Raw genomic sequence first — 26,332 nt, 5'->3', positions numbered from 1 at the left:
AAGACTGTGTTGTGCTGGAGCTATTCTGCCTATTCTCCCATGTGCGATAGCGGAGTAGATGATTGTCAGCTCCTGGTGTAGCAGGGAGTCCTGTGCTGCAGTCTGAAAAGAGAATTGCTGTTTCATGGTACAGAAGAGTCCTGGGGAAATTCAATGCAAGGCACACCACAGGAACATGGAGAAGAAAGGCCATGGTGTTGTTGGGGAAAGCATATCCATTGTTTTCTGTCTCCAGGGTTTGTCAAATGATTTCCACTAGCCTGTGGATTTCTCATTCAGCAGGGAAAAGGACTTTAGTGAGGGTTGGGAAGAAATGCATCCCTGGGTTATAGTCTGTCCCATTCACTTGAAGTTATAAGGCTGGTTTTATTCCTTTCTCAGAGCATCTGAGATGCTGTTGTTGAGCCTGCTCATCTGTGGGTGAATGTCATTTCTGTTACAGAAAGAAACTCATGGATGAATATCTGAATACTCTAATGGCTGGGCAGCTCCCTTGCAATTTATGCTCATTTGCTGGCAATATTTTGTACCGTATTGAGTATTTATCATATAAGTTAAATTGTGGGTTGTAGTGGAAATCTCTGCATGGTGGTCAGTTTGCACTTCCATGGTGCTGCTTAGTGTCTCAGCCACGTTGCTTTAAGCTACCCAAACGTAGATCCCAGCAGATATTTGTAAAACTGCATGCGATGGGAAAAGCTGCGGCAGGTTCCCTTTCAGATGCCGCTACTGCTGTGGGGCCTTTGAGCACAAGTGGTTGGTGGCTTTCACACCTGCCGCGTTGAGATGCTGGTGCTACAGCGAAGAATGGTGCCCTGGGGACAAAGGGGAAGAACGTGACCCTCAGCAAGGCATAAGCAGATCTGTTAAACTGGTACAGACCCCTCTGTGGACACATGTAAATCCCTCTCCGCTGCTGGTTTGTGTCAGTTGAGCTTAGCTGTACCTAGTTACAGGAGCTTGCTTTAGGCTTATTCAATTGCTTAGTGATCAATTTTTTGTTAAATGGTGCAATTTTTGTGTGTAGGCGAAAGCTTTAGCTCTGGTGCTGTCTTCCTCCCCCTCAGCTGCTGCAAAGAGTGCTCAGCCTGCTTTGGGGGGGTTTTACTGTGCAAAGCTCTGGACCTGTCCTAGATAAAGAACTGAAGACTGGGGAAAACGACTCTGAATGCGAATCAAGAGAGTGCAATTAATTAGCTGATGGCAAGGTTGTTTTAAAAGGGTTCTTTTCCAGCCGTGCTCAGGCTGCACCTTCTGGTGCTCCCTTGCTTGTTCCCAGTCACCACGCGCGTGCCTGTGTGTGTGAAGGGGCAGCGGGAACTTGCTGGTGGGGCAGTGGCCGGGCAGGTGCTCATGTGTGCTTCTCCCTGCCTTAGGTTTTCCTGGGATCTAACGGCACTGTTGAATCTCTTTCTTTCCAGCAAGATTCTATGAACAGATACGGGGCCCTCAGTTCCCAGCACAAGATACTGAAGGTAAGGGTGGAGCCTGGTTTCACGTACTCGCCGTCTGCTGTGTGTTAAAGAATGCTCCCTGGAAGGAGAGTCGGTGCTTTCACTTACCAGAGGTGCCTGGGAGAGACCAAGGGTTTCCTGCAGCTAGTGCCAGCACGGAGGGAGGAGACCGCACAGTGGTGTTGATCTACATTCCTGCCTGACTATTCAGGTTCATGGGAGTTTTCTATTTATTCTGTTGGGCTTTGTATCAGATTACAGCCTTCACCTATACCTCATTTCAATGGTAGTCTTTGTGCAGTTTATTGCACAGGAGTTCTGTTGTTCAGGGTGTTCTTTTCTGGGTCTCTTAGTGTGAAAATGGGTCTATTCATTGTAGCATGCCCTTTGGGCTAATACAATGTATTCCAGTCCACGTAAGATGCTCAGAGGGGGGCGGCTTATAGCATTTTATAGCTTATCGCATGCTCTACCTGAAGCATATCTTGATGTTAAAGTTTGCTTTTGTTAGAGCAATGCAACTGTGGCTGGTGATGGTGGTTTTTAAATGTTTTTAGTTAGAGCACTGGCAGTGAAATGGTAATTTAATTCTGGGATGTAGAAAGAGGGCTAGGTTCCAGCAACCCTTAGCACCGCTGGGTTGTATTTCCTGAGCAGAGTTGGACCTCCAGCTGCCTGGCTTTTGGACTCAAACTTCGGGAAAAGGGAAGTACAGTTCTGTCTCTTGGGTATTATCCAGCACTGCGGATTCTGGGAACACTTTGCAATAGTAACGTTCCTCCTCATAGCAACTGCAGTCTGAGCAGAATGCTCTGGTTTGCTTGTCTCAAGGGGACAGTGAGAGTATTTCATCCTGGCTCCCTTTCTCTTGCTTCCTTTTATTGCGGGAGGCAGGGAAAATCATCTATTTTTTTAACTACATTTACAGCTGCTGAAAGACAGGCCAGCCCTTGGGACTGCAGCGTGGTAGATTTCAGCCCCCCCGCCCCGAAAAAGCAGTATGCAGCTCAACTTCTAGCTAGTTATGAGACTGTGAGTAACACTTCTGTTACTGGAGCACAGGCGAAAAATGCTTCCCACTGGTACTAGCTTTCTCAGGAGGAAGATTGCTGCCAGCAATATCATCACCTAGGAAGCAGATGTGTAACGCTGAACAGAAGCAACTAACTCTGTTAAGCTGGAGGTCCCAAATATGACCAAAGACTTCCATGAAGCCACATCAGCATATCTGACTTTGGTGTTTCTGGCCACTGCTGTCTGTATTGAAGTCACCTATGTCTGATTAATATCTGCAGCTGGACACCAGACTCAAAGGGGCAAGGGGCTTGACTTTGTCCAAAAATAGCAGCTGCAGTTGTGTCTGGATTCTTGCTGGGGCCAGACTTCATCTTACAATTCCTTTCATACTCTTGGTGTGGAGATTAAAATTTCTTGTTAACATCATTCTGCAGAAGGCATTCCTTAGTAGGCAGGCAAGGAGGCGGGTGGCTTTAAACAAAAGATTTTTGTCATGGACTTCCTGAAACTGCTGGACCCTGGAAACTTGCAATGAGGTGTGCCCTTCCTTTGCTTGTGGGCGAAGCAGCCAGTTACTGATTCCATTTTGTACACTGCTATCTACAAAGCTGCTTTCTAAATCATGGCAGAAATAGATCGTTTTGAGGTATTCTGATTTTCTTCTTTCTCTTCGCCTGCCCCCCCACCTGCCCGTTTCCCCAGGAACCTCAGGGAGATAGAGCTCCTGCATAGCTGATGCATCTTGGGCACTCCCTGCTGTCTGAACAGCACACAGCTGAGTTGAAGGACTCCTGATTTTTGAAAGATTAGCTGACTTCCTACATGATATGACTTCCCCGAATTGCAGTGTTGGGTGTGATGGGTAGGGACACAATGAAATGTCACGGCGGCATGGTCTCTCTGTATTCCCTCACCCCCAGCTGCATTTGTACGTCATTTACACAACACTCATGTGCTGTGTCTTGCAGTTTCTGCTTGACTGAGTAAAACAGCATATGTATGAGGTAGAGAGGGGAATGACATTACGGTCAGATGGGCAGCTCTGGACATGAGAGGTTCCTGGCTTCCTCGGGGCTGTCAGCATACCTGGCTTTGGTAGAACTGCCTGGGTCAAGAACGCTCTGCTTACAGTTAAGTTGCTTCTCTGAAAAATCATCACACGTAGCATGTTCCAGACCTCCTGTCCTGCAACTACAATAAAACAGCATCTTTAGATTCCTCCTAAAGTTTGCATGCGTTGGTCACAGCCTTCCTTAGAAACCAGCTGGGAGTGAGGATGCTCTGTGTGCTTAATGAGCTGGACTGGGCCTCAGGTGCTGTGTGTGACCTCGGCCAAGGCACTTCTCTCTCTCTTCAGCTTCCTGCTGCTATCAAAGGATGAATATTCCCTCCCTTCTTCCTGACTGCGAGCAGTCTGAGGACAGACATTATGCACATCACCTGCCAGACAGAATATGGGCTAGAAATTAATTGACCTGAGCTGATGAGGACTTAAAATTCCTTGAATTGCTTAGAGTTTCTTGTTAAAAGCAGTTCTCACTTGCTAGCGTTGGTGGCTTCTGAGGTGTTCAGTATCAAAGTGATTTTAGGGATGTGGTTCCTCTGCAGTGCTTTCTGCCGGTGGCTCTGATGAGAACTGTAAGTACCTCATGTCTTTGAAAGCCAAAGCAGAAATCTTTTCTTCTATTTTCCCTACGGATCTTGTGATCTGATTAACCTGACATCCTTGTCTCTCCTTTTGTTCTGTCTCTGGGACCCCTCCATACCGATAGCTTTTTCCTCCGCATTGCATGTATTTTTGGAGCACAGTTATTTCTCACCTTTTAGTGGAGGGTAACTGCTTCAGGGGAGAATGCCTGGGCCACAGATGCTTTGTTTTACTGGGCATAAGTGCAATCATCGATAGCATTTAGAGGTTTGGGTTTTTTAAAAAAGAAGATTTTTTTTTTTTTTTTTTTTTTTTTTTTTTACAGGAAGGCTGATTGAAATTGCTGCCTTAGTCCTGAGGAGCTATTGTGTGGAAGGGCCAGGGTTCACCTGTGAGCCAATCAATCTGCATACATAATTGGTGTTGACAAACTGAATGTGGAAGGACTCTCTAGGTTACCATGGGAACAAAAAAGGAGGTGAATTCTGGTTCAATGGGTCTGAGCAAAGGGATGTCTCAGCATGTTTTGTTCTTGGGCTCTGCAAGAGGGGAGGGGAGAAGAGAACAGCTCTTCAACCCACTTCTATCTGCTGAATTCTTGGCCTGCTTGAAATAGTCTGTGGTCCTGTGAGACTCTCGTTATCCTGGCATTTTATGCCTGTGAGCCCCATGTTACTATGGGGAGTGTGGGCTCTCTCTAGTCTCCTATGTGAGGGGATATGGTGTCCTTGCAGAAGGTCTCCCTCCTGTTCTAGCAGCATGGAGTGGTGGGTGGGAGAACAGCCAGGCTATCAGGAAGCAAACCAAGCAGAGAGAACAACCTGAGTGTTTAGGTGTCCGTGTGTCCTAAGTGACTGGAATACCTGCACGCAGAAAGGCAATGGGAATTAGACCTTAGCCGTACTTAAAGGTGAACTACTCCTGTAATGCAAGTGCAGACTGATGCTACATGCACCATGCAAACTATCCTTGCAGGTAGTGTTGTCCTTTGGATGTCTGGGATTCTGGAAAGGACCTTGGATTTGTGCAGTATTCCACAGGCATTTGGTTTGATATCAGCAAATATTATAACCTGCATTGCTCTCTCAGAGCAGAGTGTGCAGGGAAGTTGGGAAGGAATAGGAGCAGTTCTTGGCTGTGTCTCAGTGTCTCCATGTCTTTTTCAGGCAGAAGTGGACGTGCCACCACATTCTGCTTCCAGTTTAGTGGCTTCCAAGGAGACCTCCCAAACTGATTCACAAAGCAGAGTTTAACTGGCATTTCACATCCCTCCTGAACAACTGAACGCACAGAATATTTTATTGTGTCTGGGATTTCTAGCTACCTTACTGGAGGAACGAACATCTGCCTCCCCAAGCAACTTATTAAACAGAGGCACTCGAGTAGCACCTGGCAATAGCTAAATTACTCTTCTTCTCCTTGTACTGACTCTTTGTCACTTCTTTTCATATTCAGAACCAGCATGAAGATGTCAAGAAGCAGCTGCTTGACCTGCAGCTGCAGCACAACAGCTTGAAACTGGAACATCGTAAGACATTGGAGACCCATAGCCAGAAATATGCCCAGCTGCAGCAGGAGAAGGACAGTGAAATCACAAACTTGCAGGGTGAGTGTGATGGAGAGCTGAGAAAACACCAGGCAGAGAAAGGACTGAAGAACTGAGTGCAGGAGAGGACAGTGTTTCTTCTACAGATCCCCAAAAGGTCTGCAAATACTGTAGGGACACTTCTCTATGACTGTGAGTGTGCAGCACCTTTGCCCTTCTATACCTCAACTGGAGCTTTGTCCTACCTCAGGGCCGTGGTGCAGGGACAAGGGCAGTGTTAAAACCGGCCAGGCGTCCTGAGGTTGCACTGAGGGGAGGTGAGAGATGCAGAGCAGGCTATCGGGCAGCTCCCCCACGCAAGGGAAGCCACTGGGGGTCACAGGTGGTGTTTTTGTGTAGGAATACGCGCCACAAAAGCCTCTGGCTGCTTGGGCTGGCAAATGCATTCATCAGGCTGCAGTTGCATGGTCAGTAGGATCACAGAGGAGAGGAGCTTCCTTTTTTTTATAGCCTCATGGGAGACTGCGTGACCTTGGGTTTAACCATACTTTGAGTTCTCTGGGGTTCAGAGACCCCTGCACTGTTATACTGCATGGGGCATCCCTGGCCTCTGTCAACACCAGCGCTTTCATGGTGTTATTTTAAAAGCCTAATTGACTTTTGTGGGCTGCTTACTCTTACTGCAGCTGCTACTTATCTTATTTGCATAGAATTTGTGTAGAGCCAGGTAAGATAACAAATTATTGTACCAGATGCTGATCATATTCAGACTGTGAAACAGTCCATGTCCCAAGGAGGTCACACTCAAAATGGATAAGATCATCCAAAAGTAAAAGGCATGAGGCTAAGGTAGAGGTACATGCCTGTGGTTCCACAGTAGGCTGGGGCAGAAACAACAGGTTCATCCATTGTTGTTTCTTGCCCTATCGCTTCTCTGGTGGGAGAGTGTAACTAAGTTAGCAGAGATGCTTTTTGTGGCAGAGATAAAACATTATGACATTTAGGTATCCCATCTATTTCAATATACATTTTCCACTTCTCTGTGCACTTTTGACAATGGAAACCAGTTTCCATACTACTAGAATCCTGTAAATTCTAACACTTAAGCTTGGGAGCAAATTAAACATACTTTTTGTAATTAATGGTGCAGGTCTATAAAATGCATTTAATAGTGCAAGTATCGCAGAGAATGCTGATCCCTTTAATTCCCAAAGAGTAGTTTCTATTTAGTCTGCTGTTTAATTAGATTGTGGGGTTTTTAAGGTTCACATCTGTTCTTACTTAGATTAGGTCTGGGAGAGCAAAATCTGCTGATGTTTTGTTTGGTTTTTTTTCCTCTGATCAACAAAGCCCTAGTATCTGATGAGCACTCCTGGGTTAAAAGGGGGGAATTGAGCACAAGCAAGCAAAACCTAAATATCTGATTTTCTCTCTTCTTGAAATATGCAGCCCCCAATGAAGTAAGAAAACAAATTCTGCCAGAAGAAGGAGAATAACGATCAGAAAAACCATTCAAAGAGGGAAGCTCATCAGGAAGGCCGGCTTAAGGCTGAGATATTAATATTCTCTGTCCATCTTCCCAGGCTACTGGTCACTTGGTACCATCTTTCTCCTGTGCTTTAAGCTCAAAGCTGGCTAGTAAATCTTCCCTTTGGTGACCATGCCATATAAAAGAGCAAGACGGTCTCATGAGAGGTGGCAAAGACAGAGAACTAGGAGCACTGCTAATGCCTCACTTTCTTTCCTTATGTTCCACCAGTACTTTCTATATATAATGTGCCCTCAGGAGACATGTGTTGGAAGACGTGCCTCTGTCAGTGAGTATAATAGAGAACAGAAGAGGTATCTGAGCAGTGGGCATTGCTCAGGGCTGTTAACTGAGGGATTTTTGCTAGATTCAATTGCAAAAATGAAACCCTTGCCCCAGGGATGCTGGAGGAAAGCAGAAGCCCGCTGGGAAGTATGAGGGATTGCTCTCACAGGTGGAGCTGGATTTGGTATCTCCTCTTGGTGGTCCTGGTTGCTTTACGGCTTTGGGGCAGCTCTCAAGTTGGCGACATGGCTATCTACATGCAGAAGATGCTGGGATCTGGGGCGATGCAGCTGTGCTATGTGACCCAACGGTTGTGGTGCCATTGGGGTATCTTTGCCCGAAAACCCCTGCTTCTGGAAGTGGCTTTTGAATGCTGGTTAATGGGTTATGAGTGTTTGCTCAGATAGCTGAAGCTTCCTGGTCTTGTTAACCGGGGCCTGTTTAATCCTGTTTGCCTCCTCCCTCTACTCCAGGCCCTCTCCTGCTGCATTACGAACTATTTTCTCCTCTGCTTTATAGGAACTGCAGTCTATTTATGCTGCATTTCACACCCCAGCACAGCCTGTCCTCTGCTCTGCTCCCCCACGCTAAGTCTGTACTCTCCATTTTTTTTTCTCATCATGCATTGGCACAGTCTGCTCTGAAGGCAGAGGGGTAGTTTTGATCTTTGAGCTTCTGTTGGAGGTAAGGACCCTGTAGTTACAGCTGAAATTTTCTTTCCATTGACACCAGTGGTAAAACTCCGATGAGGTCGTTGGGACCAGGATTTCACATCTGCCATGCCGGTGGTAGAGGAAGGACATAAAATGGCATGAAGGTTTTGATTGCCAGTTTCTGAATATGCTTTGGAGGCCTAGACGTTCCTGAGGTATTGGCTCAGTGAAACTGCAGGATTCTTTCGGACATCTCTCCCACACTTGAGATGCTTTTGGTTCTCTTGAAGGCCTGGGGGAATGTCTGTATTGTAGTCAGAGGTCTTAGCAGTAGCAGTCTTGTGCTGGCTGTCATCTAGCCTGGACGAGCTCCTTAAAAACATATCCCTTATTCACTGCTCCAGGCCAACACCCACAGCTGTGTGCGCTTTCAGCGCTGCGTGTAACTCAGTTAAGGTAACTCAGGTAACAAGGTAACTTGGTTAAAGCTGTTCTAGCTGTAGTCCCATAGGACATAATTCCATATTTCCTTCTGGCTGCAGGAAAGACAGAGCCTTCTTTTCTCAGTTTGATGTTAACCTTTGCCGCAAGGCAAGAACACAGCACCCAACCTCAACGGCAAAATGTCCTGTCCCAGGGATGAATGTTACAAAAAAAGATATACCACTGTTATCAGAAATATCTATAATCTTGAGCTGAAATCTTGCATGCAGTTCAGCCTACAGCAAAGTGACCATCCTGTTATGGGAAAAATTCCCATCCTTGTCCTGGCAGGTGCAACTATGTTTGCAGAGAAATCCCAGTGCATGCAATTCTAGTGATATTTTTAAGAGAGCTTCAGGATCCAAAATAAGGCTGACATTTTTTGACACAGTCTTTCTTTTTATTGGAGGATACGCAATTATATTCAGGGCAGTGAAATGTAAGTGCATCGTGTGTCTTGTCACTGAAGTACTTAGGAGTGTGCAAAGAGCTTGAAAGGAGCCCAGCCTGGGGGCTGCAAGGCACAAGCTTGCTACTTAACAGCACAGGGATAAATGTGCCTGAGGACCAAGTTGTCCTGTGATTGCTTTCTGTCAGTGAGTTGTGGGGTTTTTCGTTTGTACCATCCTTTCAAGAGGCAGCTTCTCTGTGCAGTAGGAGGGAACCTCCTTATTGAATCTGCTGTGGGTTCAGGGGACCTGACAGACCTCTCTTGTAGTTGTTTCTCAACCTTCCAGTTGCCACAGGTAGGGGCAGTGGCCGCTGCTCGCTGCTCTCCAGCTGCAGTGGGTGAGGGGAATGAAGAAACAAATATCTTATTCTGATAGCAAGCACAGCAAGAGCCTGACCCTGATAGCAATAGTTAGCAGAGACACTCCGGAGAAGTTCCTTGGATGGGCAGGATGCCTGAGTGCTGAAAGGAATGATGATGCAGGTTTATCGGTGTGTTTGGCCAGTCCCTAGCTAGTGCCTCAGTGTAACTCCTGGGCTTGCAGAGATCTATGAGGTCAAGAGGATTTTATGGTAAGGAAGAGAGATACTACACTTGTGAAAATAACTCTTAAGCAAATTTCTTCTTCTCTTGCAGATACAGTCTATAAACTCAGAGAAGAGAGCAAGCTTCTTCGGAAGGCCCACCAGGAAGTTCACTCCCAGCTCCTCAGCGCCCAGGTAGTCAACAAGGGGGTGTTTGTGGCCACATGGGACAATCTTTCACTGGGGTCTGAGTGCACCATCAAATACTCTGTAAATAATAAATCTAGTTATCAACTGTATTCCAGTGTGGTGAGTTGCCTAAATCAGTGCTGGTAGTATAGATGCGTTCTGTACAAGTGAAATTCTCCAGCCTGGAATCTGTCCCAGTAGCTGAAAATACAGGTATGCTACACAAGTCACTGTGGTTCAAGTGAGCATGAACCAGCATATTCCTAACCCTGGAATGCCTCCTGTCACTTACCCATGTCTCAAATACTTCCACCCTAAATGATGATGACTTGCCTCTGTTTATGCCTATTAAATTAATTGCAGAGAGAAATAGCAATGCAGAGGTGCCTTGCCTAGCTTGCTGAGACTACGAATAGGCACTCAACAACCCTGGGCAAAAACATCCCCTTCTGTATCTCCCTGTGAAGCCTTAGTAGAGAGGGAGACGTATAAAAACTTTGGAAAGAGCTATGTAAAAAAGAAGTTAGTGTTCAGTAATAAATGTGTTGGAGCGATGCTTTTGGAGGCCGGGGCAGATATGCAAATGGTGTTGGCTTAAGACTAGAGGGGCAGAAAAGAATTTTTCTGCAGGGGAAAAAACCAAAAATTTTGTTGGTATGGTGTTGTGCTTGTGCTATGGAGATGGTGTGAGCCTCTTCAGCACACTGGAAGTTCTGAGCTCACAGAATTCTGCTCACCCAGCTGAAGCTGGGAGCTCCCAGATGACTTGGGAGAAGGGAGAAAGCAGGATATGTTGGGAGAAGTGGGAGGACTTAATGTCCGTACAGCGTCTGTCTGAGGCTGTTGTACTGAGCCATGACACAAGCAGCTTTGTAAATACACTTTAAAAGTCACGTCGCAGCCTGAATTAGCCTCTTCTGTTGTTAATTAACAGCCTTCTGTCAAGTACTCCCTTGCATTATAGGATAAGTCCAGAAGTAAGGAGCTGGTTCTGGTTGAGGACTGATTCTTCCCCTGAACTGGATGCTGAGCTTGAACTAGAGGTGTGGGGAGTAGTGGGTTTTGACTTCTACAAGGTTGGTCTTGAGTTCTGGCCGGATCTGCCCTGCCCTAAGTGGCTCTAGGGCATTGCAAACATCACAGGTAACTGGTTGCTCCAGGCAGGAAGCCCAGGTTACTGTCGTTTGGTAGCTCTTTGGCTCATGTCAGATGTGGTTTGAGGGGTATCAGGTGGACCGTCAGTGTATTTGACTTGCCTGCTTTCATAATCGTGACTTACCACTGAACTGCTTTTTTTACCCTCCTCCTCCACAAGGCTAAGGCAGATTGGTAGGATTCTCTGCAGCGATACTGCCTGCAGTTTCTTGTTAGAAACTAAACAAAGACTTCTAGTCTCCGTAGGGGTCAGTCCAGCAAGACCGTACCAGGAATTGAAACAGCGTGTGATTACAAGCTTCTGCAGTGCCCCTGGCAAGTCTACATTCACACCTCCTGCTATCAAGATGCGTCTCAGCCTTCATTTTTAGGCCTCCTGACCAAACTTTCAAAGTAGCTGCCAATGTCACTGCTCTGTAGCTTGTTCTCAAGCAACACAGACCCGGTCAGCTCCCATCAAACAGGCCCCTGCCACCGACAACTTGGGTCAGCATCAGTTGATCAAAGGTCCTCTATTTGCCATTACGTATTTCTGCTTTTGCCTTGCTGGCTCAATGCTGAGTGCATTTGCACCTGGCACACCGTGTGGGACCAGTCCTGAATTACTCTTCAGCAGAGTACCCTTAAAATGCTATTCGACTAACTGTGCTGCGTTAGAGAAAGCAATCGGCAGTTCAAGTGCACAAACTAGCGCATACTGTGAACAGCATTAAAAAAAAACTGGGCTAGAGATGCCTAAGGCTACAAAGTCAAGCGCTTGCAGACTGTAAAACATGGTGGCAGCTTCTGTGCTGCCAGTCTTTTGGCCCCTTCAGTGTTGTGACCAATGGGAAGAACAGTTTGCAAGAAATAGCTCGCTGTCATTTCTTGCCAAAATTAAGAGTGAGCAAGAGTAAAAGGATTTGCCCCAGGTGTGGGAGGCAGGGTTCAGCTCCCTGCTCTAAATGTACTAGACAGTCGTGTAACGAAGTTGTGCTCCAACCATCTGTCTGGCTGCTATTTCTGGCTCTTACGGGAGTGGCAGTGGTTGATCCCAATGATTTCAGAAAATACTTTGGATCTTTTTGACAATGAGCCTAGTGTTAAATCTTGAAGTTTTCTGTTCAGTTTTCTGATCAGTCCTTTATAGTGTCTAATCAGTGTTTCATAGCACAAAGGTGAATGGAATTGCATTTGCCTTGAGTGGGGCGAGAAGCCATGTGTTAGACCCACAAAGACTCCCAGCTTCTTTATCAGCACTGCAGTTCTTCATTGCAGTGTCGATTTGCACCGAGTATCCTGTTGTTGATCTTGCTTCCTTCTGGCAGGTGGAAGTTTAGAGGAGTAGTTTGTGTTCTAGACGACATGTTCGTTTTCCAAGGATTCAAACACATTTCTCAAGCCCTAGCCCCGTTATGGAGCCTGCAGTAGCTGTCATAGTCTGCCAGGTAAAATGAGGCGCGGAGGCATCAAGTGATGTATGCACAGCTTGCTGTGACGGGGTGCAAACAGCACGTGGGAGTCTGCGTTAGGGCTAGTCTAAAGCTTCTTTCCCTCTGGGCTGACCACCTTAACAGGCTTCTGATGGGTACAAGTTTTGCTTTCATCTAGCTTGTTCTGACTGGAAGCAGTCTCCTACTAGCTAGGGCTATAGCCCGTGAACTGTTCTTGGCCTCCTTTTCCTTTCCTCATTCCTTTTGTTAGCTTTGCTGAGTCGTTTTGTTGGGTTTTGTTTTGGTTTTTTTTAATGTTAATTTTAAGGTCAAATTTCAGGGGGAAGAACTGAAATCAACAGAGCCTGCTCAGGAATTAATTTCCTTGCTGCTTGGAAGCTTTCGTACTCTGTTCAGTCCCTAATTTGGTCCATTTTCAGGCAAGCATATGAAAAGCTCTCTCCCCTCACTTTTCTATAAGTAACTGGGGTAAGAGTGGGGAGCTTTTCCTGAGTAGCTTTTTCAAGCCCTACTTTTCAGGGTTGGAGACGGAAGAAATAAGCTGCAGTAGAGAGAAAAGTGTTGCATTTGCTTAACAGTCCCGGAGAATCAATTTTCATTGGTCTTGCAAAGTAAATTGAATTGTCAAGTAGGATTATGCCAATTATTGTCAGCCCCGCTGAGATGAGCACATCCATGGAGAAATGCCTCCACAGGAAGGAAAAAAGCTGACCTTGAAGGCACCTGTGTGAGGCACAGGAGGAGAGGGAGCCACACCTAACAAGACCCAGGACACCATTCTTGTGCAAAGGCAGGAGTTGTGTCAATGGCTCATGCACTAAATAGCATTGGTCAAACAATCGGTGTCATGGGTCAGCGCTTCCAGGGTAAAAATATGCAATAAAATAAGATGCAAGACTGGCAAAGGGGGAATGCAGAATATCCATGAAATCTGGAGGGAAAGCTGAAGACTAGCTTGGGCTTGTCATTAATGATTGTGGATTATCTCCAGCCTTTCATATATATAAAATATATATCTTCTTTAGTAGTGTATCTGTGCTGAACAACTGGCCATAAAAGAGTGGCTATTCTCAGCAAGGAGTTGTTTAACTCTGTTATTGTGTGAGGTTTCTCTGTACCCTTCTCATCCCCTCAGGCCCAGATGGAAGAGTTCAGGCAGCTCAAGGAAGCTCTACAGAAGATGCCAAGCTTCAAAGGAGGAGGAGCTGGGAAGGGGCAGCAGCAGCTTCAGGTGCTGAAGGAGCAGCCCATGGCACCAGCCAACAGCCAAATGCAGCTCGTGAGGCAGAAGGTGTGGTACGCCCGGCAAACGCCAGGGAGGAGAGTTCTGCAGGGCTTCTGTGGGTTTTCAGCATGGGGCTTTGAACTGGAGGGAACTGAGCCTGTTCCTCGAGTTTGCTCTTGTCCCTTCTTCCTTGCAGGTTCTTCCAGTCAATCAGGAGAATCGCCCTGTTGGTAACCCGCTGGCATCACAAGTCTCTGGGGTCCAGAAGCAGGCAGATGGCCCTGTGCTGCAGGGTCAGAACTCGTACAGTAACGATGGCCCGAGGCCACAGGCTAATGTGCTCTTTACCCATCCAGCCCCACTGCAAGATGCCAATTCACTGCCAGATGCTCTGCCAGCCTGGCCAGCGCGGCACGGGGATGGCCACGTGATCCGATTCACCCGGACCATGAACAGCCTACCAAATGGGAACCCCGTAAGTTCTGCACGCTTGGTGCTGCTTTTGTGTAGCCCTTGCATTTGAAGCTCAAAACGATGATATTTGTAATGTCGTGCACATGTGCATTCCACTTCCCTGATGTGGAAACTGTCCTGGCCTCAGGTTTCAGGCTCCTGTGTACTTTTAGAATTTGTGGTTTAGTAGCTGGGCTCAGATGAACGGGCGAGGGTTCTTGTTCTGGATCCTGCCGGATCTGCAAAGAGTAAATCATAAAAGCAGCTCCCTTGCCTTGTGGGGTGATTGAGAGTGAGCTTATAGAAAGTAAACCTCTAAAAAAAAATGACAATAATTGCAGCGTGGTTAGACTATAATTACAGTAACTATTATAATGGCAACATGTGTGGGTTTTTTTGGAGGTGGCTGTGTTGTTCCTCTTTTTTTGGAGGTTAGAATCATAGAATAGTTTGGGTTAGAAGGGACCTTTAAAGGTCGTCTAGTCCAACCCCTGTGCCGTGGGCTTTTTCATCACCTCATCTTCAACCAGATCAGGTTGCTCAGAGCGCCGTCCAACCTGACCTTGAATGTTCCCAGGGATGAGGCATCTACCACCTCTCTGGGCAACCTGTGCCAGTGTTTCACCACCCTCATTGTAAAAAATTTCTTCCTTAGTTATTCTAAGTCTACCCTCTTTTAGTTTAAAACCAACCCCCCTTGTCCTGTTGCAACAGGCCCTGCTAAAAAGACAAGCTTGGGTCACATAGAATCCAGATTATTTCCTCTTGGCTGTGTGGAAGGAGAAGGACCTCTCTTACTGCAGGCTGGCTGGACAGGACTGTAGATTTGTTCTGGAGCACTTCTGAATCTGTTGTTCTCTGACAAAGGATTTTTCTGGCCCATAAGCCTGCCCAAACGCAAGGGAGATCTGCAGGTATCTGATAAGATCAGGAGCTTGTGTATATCCTTGTGTGTATTGAGTATGCGTCTGTCTTCTCTGCAGGATCTAAAGATGGTGATGCGCATTCAGGTGAAAAGCAATGAGGAAAGCCAGGCTCCTGGATTGTCACTGTCTGATCTGAAACAACCCTCTGCAGCAGAAAAACCTCAGATGCCGGACAACCACCACTCTCCAGGGAGCAAACAGGTGCAAATGCAAAGGTTGGTGAAACAAAACTCCCTTCTACTCTCAATGCTCAGGCTCAAAGGTACCATACAGGCTGGTCCTTGGTCGCTCTCTTCTTGTGTTTATTGTGGTTTCTACTTGAAAGATGGCTGAAGAAAGTGTTAGTTATTGGTCCCACTGTCATCTAATTCTTGCAACTGAATGTAGCTGCTAGGTCTCTGTCTCAGCCGAAGCAGAGGTCCAGTCATGTTGCAGGCCTGCTGTGGGTGCTGTGCTGGCAAAAAAAAAAAGGCTGTTACATTATTGGTGCGTGCTCTGTAGGCTGCCTTGGTATTTGAACTGTTTGGTAAAGTGTTTGTGTGGGGAGGAGAGAGAAAGAGGAGTTACTGCTGAGTGAGATCAGGTCAGCATGGATTTCCTTCTAGCTAGAGGAGAGGGTGGAATGGGAGTCTGAACTGACTTCAAGAAATCTCCTCCTGTTCAGTGAAGGTGACTTAAATACCCTGTTTTGTTTAGCAAACTGAAGAAATTCTGCATGATGGAAGCGACCCATCTGCAGCAGCAAGGGTGGCTAAGAATTCCTTCAGTTTCTATAAATACGAGGCATTAAGTTGTATATTAGAGCTGCAACTTGCTCATTTTTTCCACTAATTAATCAGTAATCTGCCAAGCTCTGCAGGAACAACCAGGCATTGAAGATCTGAAAGCTCCTCATCTCCAAGATTATATGGTAATCTGGAAGCAGCAGGCAACCAGCCCCAACTAGGTACTAGAGTTTTTTCTGTTTTTGCTTCTGGGGCAAAGACAAATTCCCGAACTCTGTATTCTCTCTTCTATGTTTTCTTTCCTCCCAGGGAATGGAGCTTGGGTTCCTGTTGCCAGTGCACTTCTGAGGTATGCTAGGGCTTTTCCTTCACAGAGCCTGAGTAGAACATGAAAAGTCAGACAGGTCTGAGACCTGTGATCCCGAAACTATGGGTTTTATCCAGAATGAGGTAAAACAGGTTACAGCAATAGTTTATGCCAGAAGTTAGGACACGGCCAGAATCCATCAGACAGCCCAGGCTTTTGTCCTGTCTATATTCCTGCATACCTGCCCTTGAGATGATGTCATTTATACCAACTTCAGCTTAATCTGGAGAAGTCAAACCAATTCAACCATAGCAATACAAGTATCAGGGCTTACAATAAAAGACTTGGAACTAGTACAATCTTCTGAGCTTAGCTGAAACCTTATTATTATTAGAATTCCCTGCAACTTGGGGCTTGCTCATATCAGACCTCCTCAGCACAATGTGTTCTCCAGACCTGTTCTTGGGGTAAATGGGAGAGGAGAGCTCTGAGGAGGGGAGTCCCTTGGAAAGGGCAGAAGTTAGGAGAATGGCATGAACGTACCCATTCCATGCAGGTAACAGAATGGGTAATTCCTACAGTATGTTACTTGTATTGCTGTAGTACCTGGGAGTCCAGGCAGGGACCAGGATCCTGTTGTACTGGATGCTGTGCAGGCACAGGAGAAACTGTTTACTGTCTCAGCAGCACTCACAGAAGACCAGTCTGTTTTGCAAAAGGAAGAAAATGTTTTTCTGAGGCTGCAATTCATCAAAGTCTGGCCATAATCCAAAAACTGACTCTGAAAATAGTGCTTCCTCATTTAACTTATTTATCCCCTGTGTGTGTCCAGGTCGTATCTGCTCAGTTTACTGGAGCAAACAAGATTTAATTTCTGTTTTATCTGTAGAGGAGACTTCTGGATTTCCTTCCAAATTCAGCTTGATCCTACCCATTCTTCTCTGCCATTTTTGTTTGTTCACTTAACCTGTAATCTTCCCAGGTCAGAGATTGTGGTTAGCATATTTCTTTAGAGGGCAATGTCCTCCCCATACTGCTTTGATAGATAACATCTGCATGGACACACAGAGTAACAGCACAGAGGATATTCTGTCTTTTTACAGGGAGGGACTTGTGTGGGTGCAACTGAAGGTGGGGGTTGAAGTTGTGATGGCAGAATGGCTTTTCCTCAGCTATGTAGAGCCTAGAGAGGATACTGTCACTACCCTGTGAAACAGAAATGCAAATATTGGATTTGTTTGGCAGATGATTTCTGCAAGGACAGAGATCATGGTATGTTTGGTGTGCTTTTCTTTTTCTGGATCTATCATCAATAAATTACTGAGCAGCTGGAGGCTGTTATTTGCACTGCATGAATTTGTGATAAGGAGTGCATAAACCAACTTTCTCCGGAAGGTGTCAAGGCCAAGAACAATATCAAACTGCAGTAGAGTACAGAAGAGGCCATGCATCCAATGCCAAGAACTGTTGCATTGGGTGGCTGAGACCAGCAGATTCCAGATGAGCTCTTGATGGCCAATTTGCATTTTGATGGTTTTATAATGGGGAAATCTGAGCTGAAGGCTGGGTTATGATTTTTCTTACTCGAAGTTTGGTGTGGTGGTAGTACGCTGGCTTTAAAAAGCTGCTAAAGCTAAGGCCACTTGTCCTTTCTCAGCAGTTAAAAACTTAAATGGCTTAAGTAGACTTCTAAATCTCAGCTGGCTCATGTAGTAGGACAGGCTAGACCGAGCAGTAATCCTGCTTGAAACTGGTGGTAACTTACTCAGGTTAAAAGTTTTTGTTTCACTCACTTTTGAGAGTCCCTCTTACTGGTATTTCATCCCTCCCTTTACTGTTGGTTTCTGAAGGTGTCCCTGAGTAAGGATATTTGGGGAGAAAACATTCCTTGTGAGACAGCCCTACCTTCTGGGCTTTTCAGGGGTTCACTCAAACTAATGTGAAGATATTCCGTTTCTTCTCGGACCTCCAACTCATTTCCATGTAGTGGAGCGATGTTATGCTACTAAGTACTCTGCTGCTGAGCCTCTGGTTGGGTATCCACGTCAGCTCTGCTATTGCTGCAGGCAGAGAAGCATTAATGAAAAATGTGTTGCATTTGGCATGTATCTTGATACCAAGTCCTTGTCTCTCTGAGGCACTTCTGTTAAGAAGGAAGCAGACATAGATATTGATGTAGACATCGGGAGAAGTGTATCTGAGGTGGAACCATTACAGAGGAAGGAATTTCTGATTATGGCTGCCTGAAAGGGGTTGCCTGAGCTGTCACAGATAGAGCTGCGTATGAATAATTGATTTTTCAGGTCAGTAGATGGATGAAAACATTTGGTGGGTGGTGGTAGGAAAAGCAATAAATCATATTGGAACGTGGCTTCCCTCACTGAGTGAAGAAACAAAACACTTTTTCCATGTTCACCTAAAAAAAAATCAAAACAATATGTGAATGTTTCCTTTCAGCTAGTTCTATTTTCACTGTTTGGCTTTGTACAGAGGACAGATGCATGCTATGGAAGAGTTTTATAAACAGATGCTGGTTAAAGTATCCATCCCAGTTGCAAAGCTTTGTAAAGAGCTTGTAGCTTTAAAAAAAAAACTATCAGACAATAGAAACTGTCAATTTTGCATTGCAGCTTTCCTGTTTATTTTGAAAGGTTTTTTCTTATAGGCCAAAATTCTACAGTTTTACTTTAGTACCGTCTTCATTTTAAATTAAGTTGGAACAATGAAGAGGACTTCTGTTTTTGATATTTTTTCAAAAACTTAGATTTGTGTATTGGGTGTGTGTGAGGCATGAGTAAGTATGTATTTGGAATTGGACTTTAGTGCTATGTGGATATGTTACTGTATCATATGAATAATATTAAAGCAGTTCTACAACAAATTCTGTTTATAAAGCATAACTTACTTTGTACTTATGTGGCATATTAAATGTTCTGTTTCAAGCAGATATCACAGTAACTAATGCAATCTGCTAGTTTTGCCAAAAAGTTAAATTAGGACAAACTTCTGCATGTGTTGGAGGTTTTGTTTTTTTCTTCTGCTTGCCATTATGAAATAGCATTATGAAATATCTCTTGATATACTGAGGCAGGGGTGTTCTGTTTTGTTTCCTACCCTCGTTGCAGCTGGAAAGACATAGTTAACAAAGTGAATGCCCAGATGGATGAAGAACAAGTGCACGGTTACCCAAAGAGCCTTCATTTTGATCCCAAGCCCGGGCAAGAGATGCAGAAAGGCAGCTCGCAGCCACCCAGTCAGAAGAGAGGGGAAGAGCATCAAATCTCTGATCGGGAAGGCGAGAAGGAAAGGACAGATGATGAGGAACTCGAAATGGGTATGGTTTCCCTAACCCTATGCTGTACAGTACTAATTCATTGCTAATCAAGGTGGGGAACAAGAAAAGCTTCCTGCTTGTGTTAAAGGAAAACCTTACAACTCTTAGAAAAAAATCTTGTGCTTTTATTGTCTTTGGTCAAATGAAAAGCCTGGACAGTTTTCCCTTTTTGTTCCCTGGTGTCCTGCATCCTCACACATTTCCAAGGTAGTGGACTCAAAACCTGTGTAAGTTAAGTCAATTCTTCTTTCTTTCCTATGGGAGTGATGGGGAAAATGTCACTGGTTTTTTGCAAGACTTGATCTCAGTCTCCCATAGGAATTGATTTAATTTGTTTAGAAGTGGGTTTTCTAACTTAGGGCAGAAAATTTCCCAACTGTCCTTAAGGGGCTAAAAGCAAGTAAATTCAAGGGCAGCTAGTTGTATTTGTCAGTCAGCCAACGGGGCACCTACAGCTATTTTAAAGTCTAGTAAGTAACTGCATTTGGGCAATTGGAGGCCAGCTCTTAGAATTCCTCAGTCTTCTGATCCGGATCTGTTCAGACCCCTGTGCATTGACTCACTTGGCTAATAACAGGTTGGGAGAAACATTTGACTTGGTGTAAAGTTCATCATCACACCATGAAACCAACTAATGAAAAATCCATTAGATTATGCATGTGAGGGCAGAATCTTTTCTTTGCCTCATTTTCCAGGTGAGGTTTATCAATTGGTCTGTAATGGTAGTCACATGTGACTGGCAAAATGAGGGAACAATTAAATAACTATTTGTGTGGTGTGAAACAACAGAAGACAGCTGCAAAATGACTAGACCTTTCAGAAAATTACAGTGGGTGGGCGGGGGCTTGGAGCACTTCCATAGGTCCAGTAACAAAGGGAAGGTTGACTTAATTGCAGCTGTATGTCTACGAGCGTAAGAGGGAAGCTACAAACTTCCTTTGGAAGCAAATAAAGACGACACAAAAAATGTATTACAGTAAGCTGGTCAGGCAGTGGGGAGCTAAAATGGCCTTTTGAGCAGAGGTGTCCACTCTGAGAATCTGTGCAGAGATCCTCTGCTGTGCTCAAGGGGCCAGGGTATACAGTGTGAACACTTTGGAAGCAGATTTCTTTGCTGCAAACAGACTCTACCATCAATTTCTCAATTTCTCTCCAGAGACTTTACCATCAATTTCTCAATTTCTCTCCAGATCTGTAAGATCTGGAGGTTAGCTAGCTACCTTTGTCAAAAAGGGACGCTGAAACGTAGATATGACTAATGCTAGTTCTGTGTGTTGCTAGACTGAGGTAGAATGACTAAGTAGGTGGCTTTTCATGTAGCTAATTTTTTTGCTGCGGCCTTGAATGCAGTAAGGCAGGGAAGCTGGGAGCTGAGACTCCTGTGAGGATTGCATTTGAAATGCTGACTTGCATCCTATTAAACATTATAAAGATGGTCTCAGCCTGGTTTCTTGACAGTAGATTTTGGCTCTGGGTTTGGAACAGAGGGGGGATGTCATGGGGCAGAGACGAAGGTCAGTGGTTCTAACTGTATCTTGGATCAAAAGGCTGAAACCACCCAAGACGGGTGATTTCCTCCGAGGCTGTTGGCTCAGGTCACTCCGTGCAGGTGAAGTCCTCCCCTCCAGAACAGCAAAAGCTAGGTAACAGCTAGTGTGCATACAGATGCCCGTTTGGAGAGGAGGTTCAGTATTGCCATGCTTTCCTACAGCTATGTTTAGCTGCTATTTCATGTTTTGCTGACCTGATTTTCAGCAGTCCCCTTAGAGGAACTGAACTAATTGGTTCACATCAAAGTGAATTCTATCCTGAAAAGAAAAGGCCTCATGGCAGGTGTAAGGGAGTGTGAGGACCAAGAGCCCTTGACCTCTGTGTCCTAATTGGAATTAACAACCAAAGTAATGACTGCCCTGGCTGTGCTGCTGTCCAGTTGGGAACACTGCTGTCTCACAAGCTCCTTTAATGTTTTGGGGAGACGCACCCAGCCCTTGGTGATGGCAAACTTAGCAGTGGCATGAGAGAGAGGTGCATCTTAATGTAGATTAGGGGCTGAATTCAGAGCTGTTTTTTGTCTTTGTATCATATGTGCTCTTCAGTAAGTTAGGGGCATGCTTCGACACGTGCTTATGCCCCAGCCTTGGGGACAAGGAAGCAATTTTGGCAGCTGTAGGAGCGTAGTGCTGCTTTGCCCTGAACTCTTGCAAATGGCATTGAAGAAGCATTCCTCTGAAAACATACACGCAGCATTGTCTGCCTCAACCTGCAGGCAGGTCAAGACAAATTCCTACTTGGCATAGAGTTAATACAGCTGCCCCCCAACAGTGGGAATCTTAACTGGTGACACTGACTTCTGAGAGAGTACACTGGTAACTGTCCCTTTTTCCTTGCAGATGCAGGAGTGATTGAGAGAGAGGAGAACTTGCATTCTCAGAAAGAGACTGTTGTCCAGGAGCCAATGGTAAGTAATGCTGTCGTCTGGGTGCAACCCTAGCCCTGAATAAGAATCCAGCTGTCCCACTTAAGTCGATGCTTTCCCAGAAGTTTCTGTAACATGCAACTCCAAACTCCTTGGGGAGGGATTCAGAGGGGTAGCAAAGACTGGGGTTTTCAATTTTAGAACCAGTGACATGCTTGACGAGCGGTGCGACTGAAGTGCTACAAGCCAGCAGTACCTGCTTGCTGGTGAAGGCAGGCTCCCCTTGGCCTCTGTCTCCCAAGGGGATATCCTGCCTGGTGTTCACAAGAGGCTTTTCTTGTCCAGATGCCAGATGATGCTGCAGATCCTGCCCAGGATCCCAATAACCAAGGTGAGGATGAGTTTGAGGAAGCTGAGCTGGAGAGACCTGACTTTGAAGAGAAGGTGGGAGGTTTGGAGAAGTTCAAGGAGCCCAGCATGAAAGAAGAGGCTGAGGAGAAACCACTGAAGGTGACTGACATGAGGGGAACCAGCAGGGGCCAGGGAGAGATCGCCAGCTGTGAATGAGGGGAGGCAGAGAGCTTAAGGACTCAAAGAAAAAGATCATGTTCCTGGATGGATCCATAATCCCACTGCAGTGATATGGCAGGCAGGAGAAACCTCCTTCTGAGGATGAGTGGGTTGGTTGGTACCAGAACTTGTTCTGGCTCTGTCCTCTCTGCTCGTTGAAGTCAACCCTAGCATTTGCAGCACCTATGTGGCTGGAGAGACATGGAATAGGAGATGGGTCACTCCACAGCTATTACTGCAGAGGTGCTGTATCTTTTCAAGCACTTGAGACCAAAACCGGAGACAATGGGCAATGCTCGGGGTCTGGTCAGAGCAGCCATTGCTGTTCCTGGGATGGGTATGCAGCAGGCTCTTGGCAGCAGTGACAACACGTGAGAACTCTGCTTCCTTGTTTGCCTGCCTGCAGATGGAATCCATTTATTTTACAAAGTGCTTCTTGCTGTCTGAAGCCAAACTCTGCATCAGGGAAATGTTAGCTTGTTTTGACAAGCAGCTGAGTGTTGCTTGTTTTAAAAAGGAGTGTTTTATCTGTCAGGCTCTAAAATCATGATTAATAGTGAGGTTTAAAAAAAAAAAAAATCCAGGGCAATGAAATCAAACAAGAAGGAGATGCTGGCACCAACAGAGCAACACCTCCTTAAGATCAGTGAAAATGTGGAAAGAATTAGTGACATAAATACCTGACTTTCAGATAAGGCTGTGCTGTGTGTGCTCCCTAAAGCTCTACCCTAAATAACTTGTAGATTCCCTGCACTCCCGCGACTTGATGCAGCAGCAGCATGTGCAAGGGCCCCGGCCCTGGGACCTTCCTGCTGCAGGAGAGGCCTCTCTCTCCACAGTGGAAGGACCTGGGCAGTTGCTGCCAGCAGGAGGGAAGAGAGACTGGGTGGAGAAAGTACAAATGGAGTTTGGGTTGCCTCACTGTCTCTCTGCTGCCCCGATTCCTGATCTGTAGCCCAGTCTTCCAGACCTTGGGGCTCTAATGCAAGAGAGCTGTATCCCTGGCAGGGAATGGAAATAGATTGGGGCACTGTCAAATGTCTGACTTTCTGTATTTTTCAGGATGCTGGCAGACCTGCCAAGCCCAGGGAAGACCCAATGGATGACTATCAAGAAGATCAGGAGCAAGAAACTGCCCCGATTCCTGATCTGTAGCCCAGTCTTCCAGACCTTGGGGCTCTAATGCAAGAGAGCTGTATCCCTGGCAGGGAATGGAAATAGATTGGGGCACTGTCAAATGTCTGACTTTCTGTATTTTTCAGGATGCTGGCAGACCTGCCAAGCCCAGGGAAGACCCAATGGATGACTATCAAGAAGATCAGGAGCAAGAAATTGTATGACTCTCTGGTGTGATTGTTACCTGGGTGTGTTGTAGCCAGGAGCTGAGTACGACTCAGCTGTTAGGAAACCAGATGTGAGCTCTGACTTCAGTTTTGTCTCTGCCTGCTCAGTGAGGTGGGTCTCCAGAACAAACCCGGAGCCCACTTACCTCTGCCCCCTTTTCTTTTTCAGGTGGTCAGAGTATCCTTTATGCTCTGTCTCCCCTCCTCATTTCTTTCTGCATCAATCTGCAGCAGTTGAGCTGTGAGATGCTTACCAAACAGCAGCTGGGTGAATTACAAGCTGTGCCGGTACAGCTAGGCAAGATCAATACGTGTTTCTCCAAGCATCACCTTGGGTTTATTCCTGTGGTGAGAAATTCACTGGGAGCCCTGTAGTCTGTTGCTGCACAGGTCCTACTGGGTCTAGCCTGTGTCTCTGAAGGGCTGGGGAGAACTACACCTGTGCTTTGAGAAGGGTCATTGGGTTACAGCCAGCAAGTCGCATAAAAGTACGGGTGGCAGAAGAATGTGATGTCCCACTCCTGAGGCAAGTGTGGGAAGTGGTGCGTTGGTTGGGCCACAGTTGCCAGGAAGCAACTGCTCCTCTCTCTGGCTGGAAACAGGTATTATTGCTGTGTCTTGGAGCCCCAGGACTACTGTAGTCAGTGACAAGTTGGCATTCCTCTAGGAGAAAGATTGGAGGCCACTAAAGATTGAGAACATTAGTACAGAGGATCACCCTCGTGCCTTCTGGCTCACGTAGATAGAAATGAAGGATCCTCTTCCAGTCTTGTTCATCCTCTCCTTGCCCTTTATGAGTGGCTGCTGCTGGCTTTTTCTGCAGTTTCAACATGATTGCTGAGGAATTGAGGGTTTGGGCTGCTGGGAATGAAGGGGGTGGGGAAATGAGGAGTGGGCAGAGCAAAGTTGATGTCAGGAGCTGTCCTTGTCCTATGTGTAGAACCTGGCTTGTACACTGGATAGTTGGACCTAAAAGTGCCAATGGAGGCTGTGCTGGCTGCTGCACGTCAGGGTGGGATTTGTTACAGTTTTAAATGTGGTGGCAACAGGCTGAGATGTTAAAATTGCTTTGTAATGCCAGGATATTAAATGTGCTTAAAACGAACAGGCTGATCATGGCAACATAGGCTTCTTACCTCTGTGTCTTGGCGAAGTGGCTTGCCAATGACACCTAAAGGTCCCTGGCTGAGATGGATTCTTCCCTGTTTTCCTGAGTTTCCCAAGCTAGGCTGGTATGGTAGAACAGCTATACTCAGAAGCAGCGTGGTGTGCTGCTAGTTAGGGTCTCCTTTTCCAGGCCTTGCTGATTTTTCCTTCCTGGCTGTTTCCTCTGCACCCAGGAGGATCACGGAGGTGAGGTGGATGACAATGATGACCTGGAAGTTGTCCAAGACCAAAAGGACCATGCAGGCATACAGGGAGCTGATGGCAAGAAGGATGACTACTACTGAAAGATGCTGAAGGAAAATGGAATACACTAGGAATGAGGGGATGGGAACTCCTCCTGGGAACTGGCTTCTCTATTAAACACTGCCCAGAACAGACAAAGGCAGGAGGAGATAACTGTGTTTGCAGACACTGAGCAGGGTGCTTGCAGATGTGCATTACATCTACGTGTGTGGGGCCATTGCTCCCTCTCCGGTCAATGGAAGTGCTCTCAGACTGTAGGAATGATTTTATCCTGCCGCTTCTCTTAGAAGCGCTTTTTGATTTATTGTGTTCTTCATCCTCTTGTTTTCCCTATCCCCTTCCAAGCTGGAGAGGTTTTTTTATTTTTTTTTTAACCCCCTGGGCAGCAGAGGAGTACCTGAACTGGTCCCTGGACTTACTCGACTGATTGCTAATACAAAGGAATCTGTCTTCATAAAATACTTTGCTCAGTAGTGTTTCTTTAAAACATCCTTTGCTCCCATCAGAGTAAGATGGAGAGGAAGTTAGCCTGCTTTTGTCTGGAGTAATGCAAGGGTGATAGCTAACCGTGAGCACCAACAGAAGTGACCGTGTGTCAGCCCATGTATGTGTGTGCATGTGTGTATATGAATGACTGGATCCTCTTCCTGGTGCAGAGACCCTTCCCAGTGACTCAGAGTAGAACCCTGTAGAGTTCTCCTTCCCTTGGCTTTGAGCTCTGACTGTCCTGTTGGGCTTGGAGCCTCCCCATCTAATGCTGTGCATCTTGTCTTGACATTGCTGCTGCACCTTGGGTTCCTGGAGATGTGGGCTGGCCTGAGCTAAGACAGGCTCTTCTGGCATGGCGGCAGGTATGGCACACAAAGAAACAACTGCAACCCTGCAGTAACCTCTGCAGGTCACCAGCTGCGGCGAATGAAGCTGCCAGTCCCTCCGATGGGATATTCTTTTTACTTTGTGTAACATTTTGGTGGTGTGGATGCCCCCAGTGGGACATGAACAGAGTCTGGGAAGGGCTAAATTATCCACTGCTTAACGTTTTCAAATGCAAGCAGCAGGATGGGAGCAGACATCCATTTCTGTGATGGGTGTGTTTGCTCAAACCTTACTACTATTCATGATGCAGCTGCAGCATCCCAGCAGAGCTGTCCCTACTCTGCCCTCCTCAAGCTATCGGCAGAATGTATCAGAGCATACCCCAGCCTGCATCTGCCTCTCAGACCCATAACCTCCTCCATCCCTATCTTCCTGACATAC

General features: G+C 46.1%; 1 protein-coding gene across 1 annotated transcript in view; it reads left to right on the top strand.

Annotated features, from left to right (window-relative positions):
• The window catches only part of LOC104079110 (Golgi integral membrane protein 4-like), a 35,663-nt gene extending 10,547 nt beyond the window's left edge, over positions 1-25,116 (top strand). Inside the window, exons 4-14 of the mRNA XM_009581019.1 lie at positions 1,422-1,475; positions 5,575-5,725; positions 9,702-9,784; positions 13,502-13,657; positions 13,788-14,066; positions 15,028-15,185; positions 19,128-19,336; positions 21,727-21,794; positions 22,098-22,196; positions 23,585-23,656; positions 25,006-25,116. Of these exons, the coding sequence (XP_009579314.1) occupies positions 1,422-1,475; positions 5,575-5,725; positions 9,702-9,784; positions 13,502-13,657; positions 13,788-14,066; positions 15,028-15,185; positions 19,128-19,336; positions 21,727-21,794; positions 22,098-22,196; positions 23,585-23,656; positions 25,006-25,116 (1,440 nt within the window). The remainder of the gene's footprint in view (positions 1-1,421; positions 1,476-5,574; positions 5,726-9,701; positions 9,785-13,501; positions 13,658-13,787; positions 14,067-15,027; positions 15,186-19,127; positions 19,337-21,726; positions 21,795-22,097; positions 22,197-23,584; positions 23,657-25,005) is intronic.
• The last annotated feature ends 1,216 nt before the right edge of the window (positions 25,117-26,332 follow it).

The sequence above is a fragment of the Fulmarus glacialis genome, unplaced genomic scaffold, assembly GCF_000690835.1.
Source record: "Fulmarus glacialis isolate BGI_N327 unplaced genomic scaffold, ASM69083v1 scaffold9037, whole genome shotgun sequence".
NCBI lineage: Eukaryota > Metazoa > Chordata > Aves > Procellariiformes > Procellariidae > Fulmarus > Fulmarus glacialis.
This window is presented reverse-complemented; position numbering and strand designations above follow the sequence as displayed.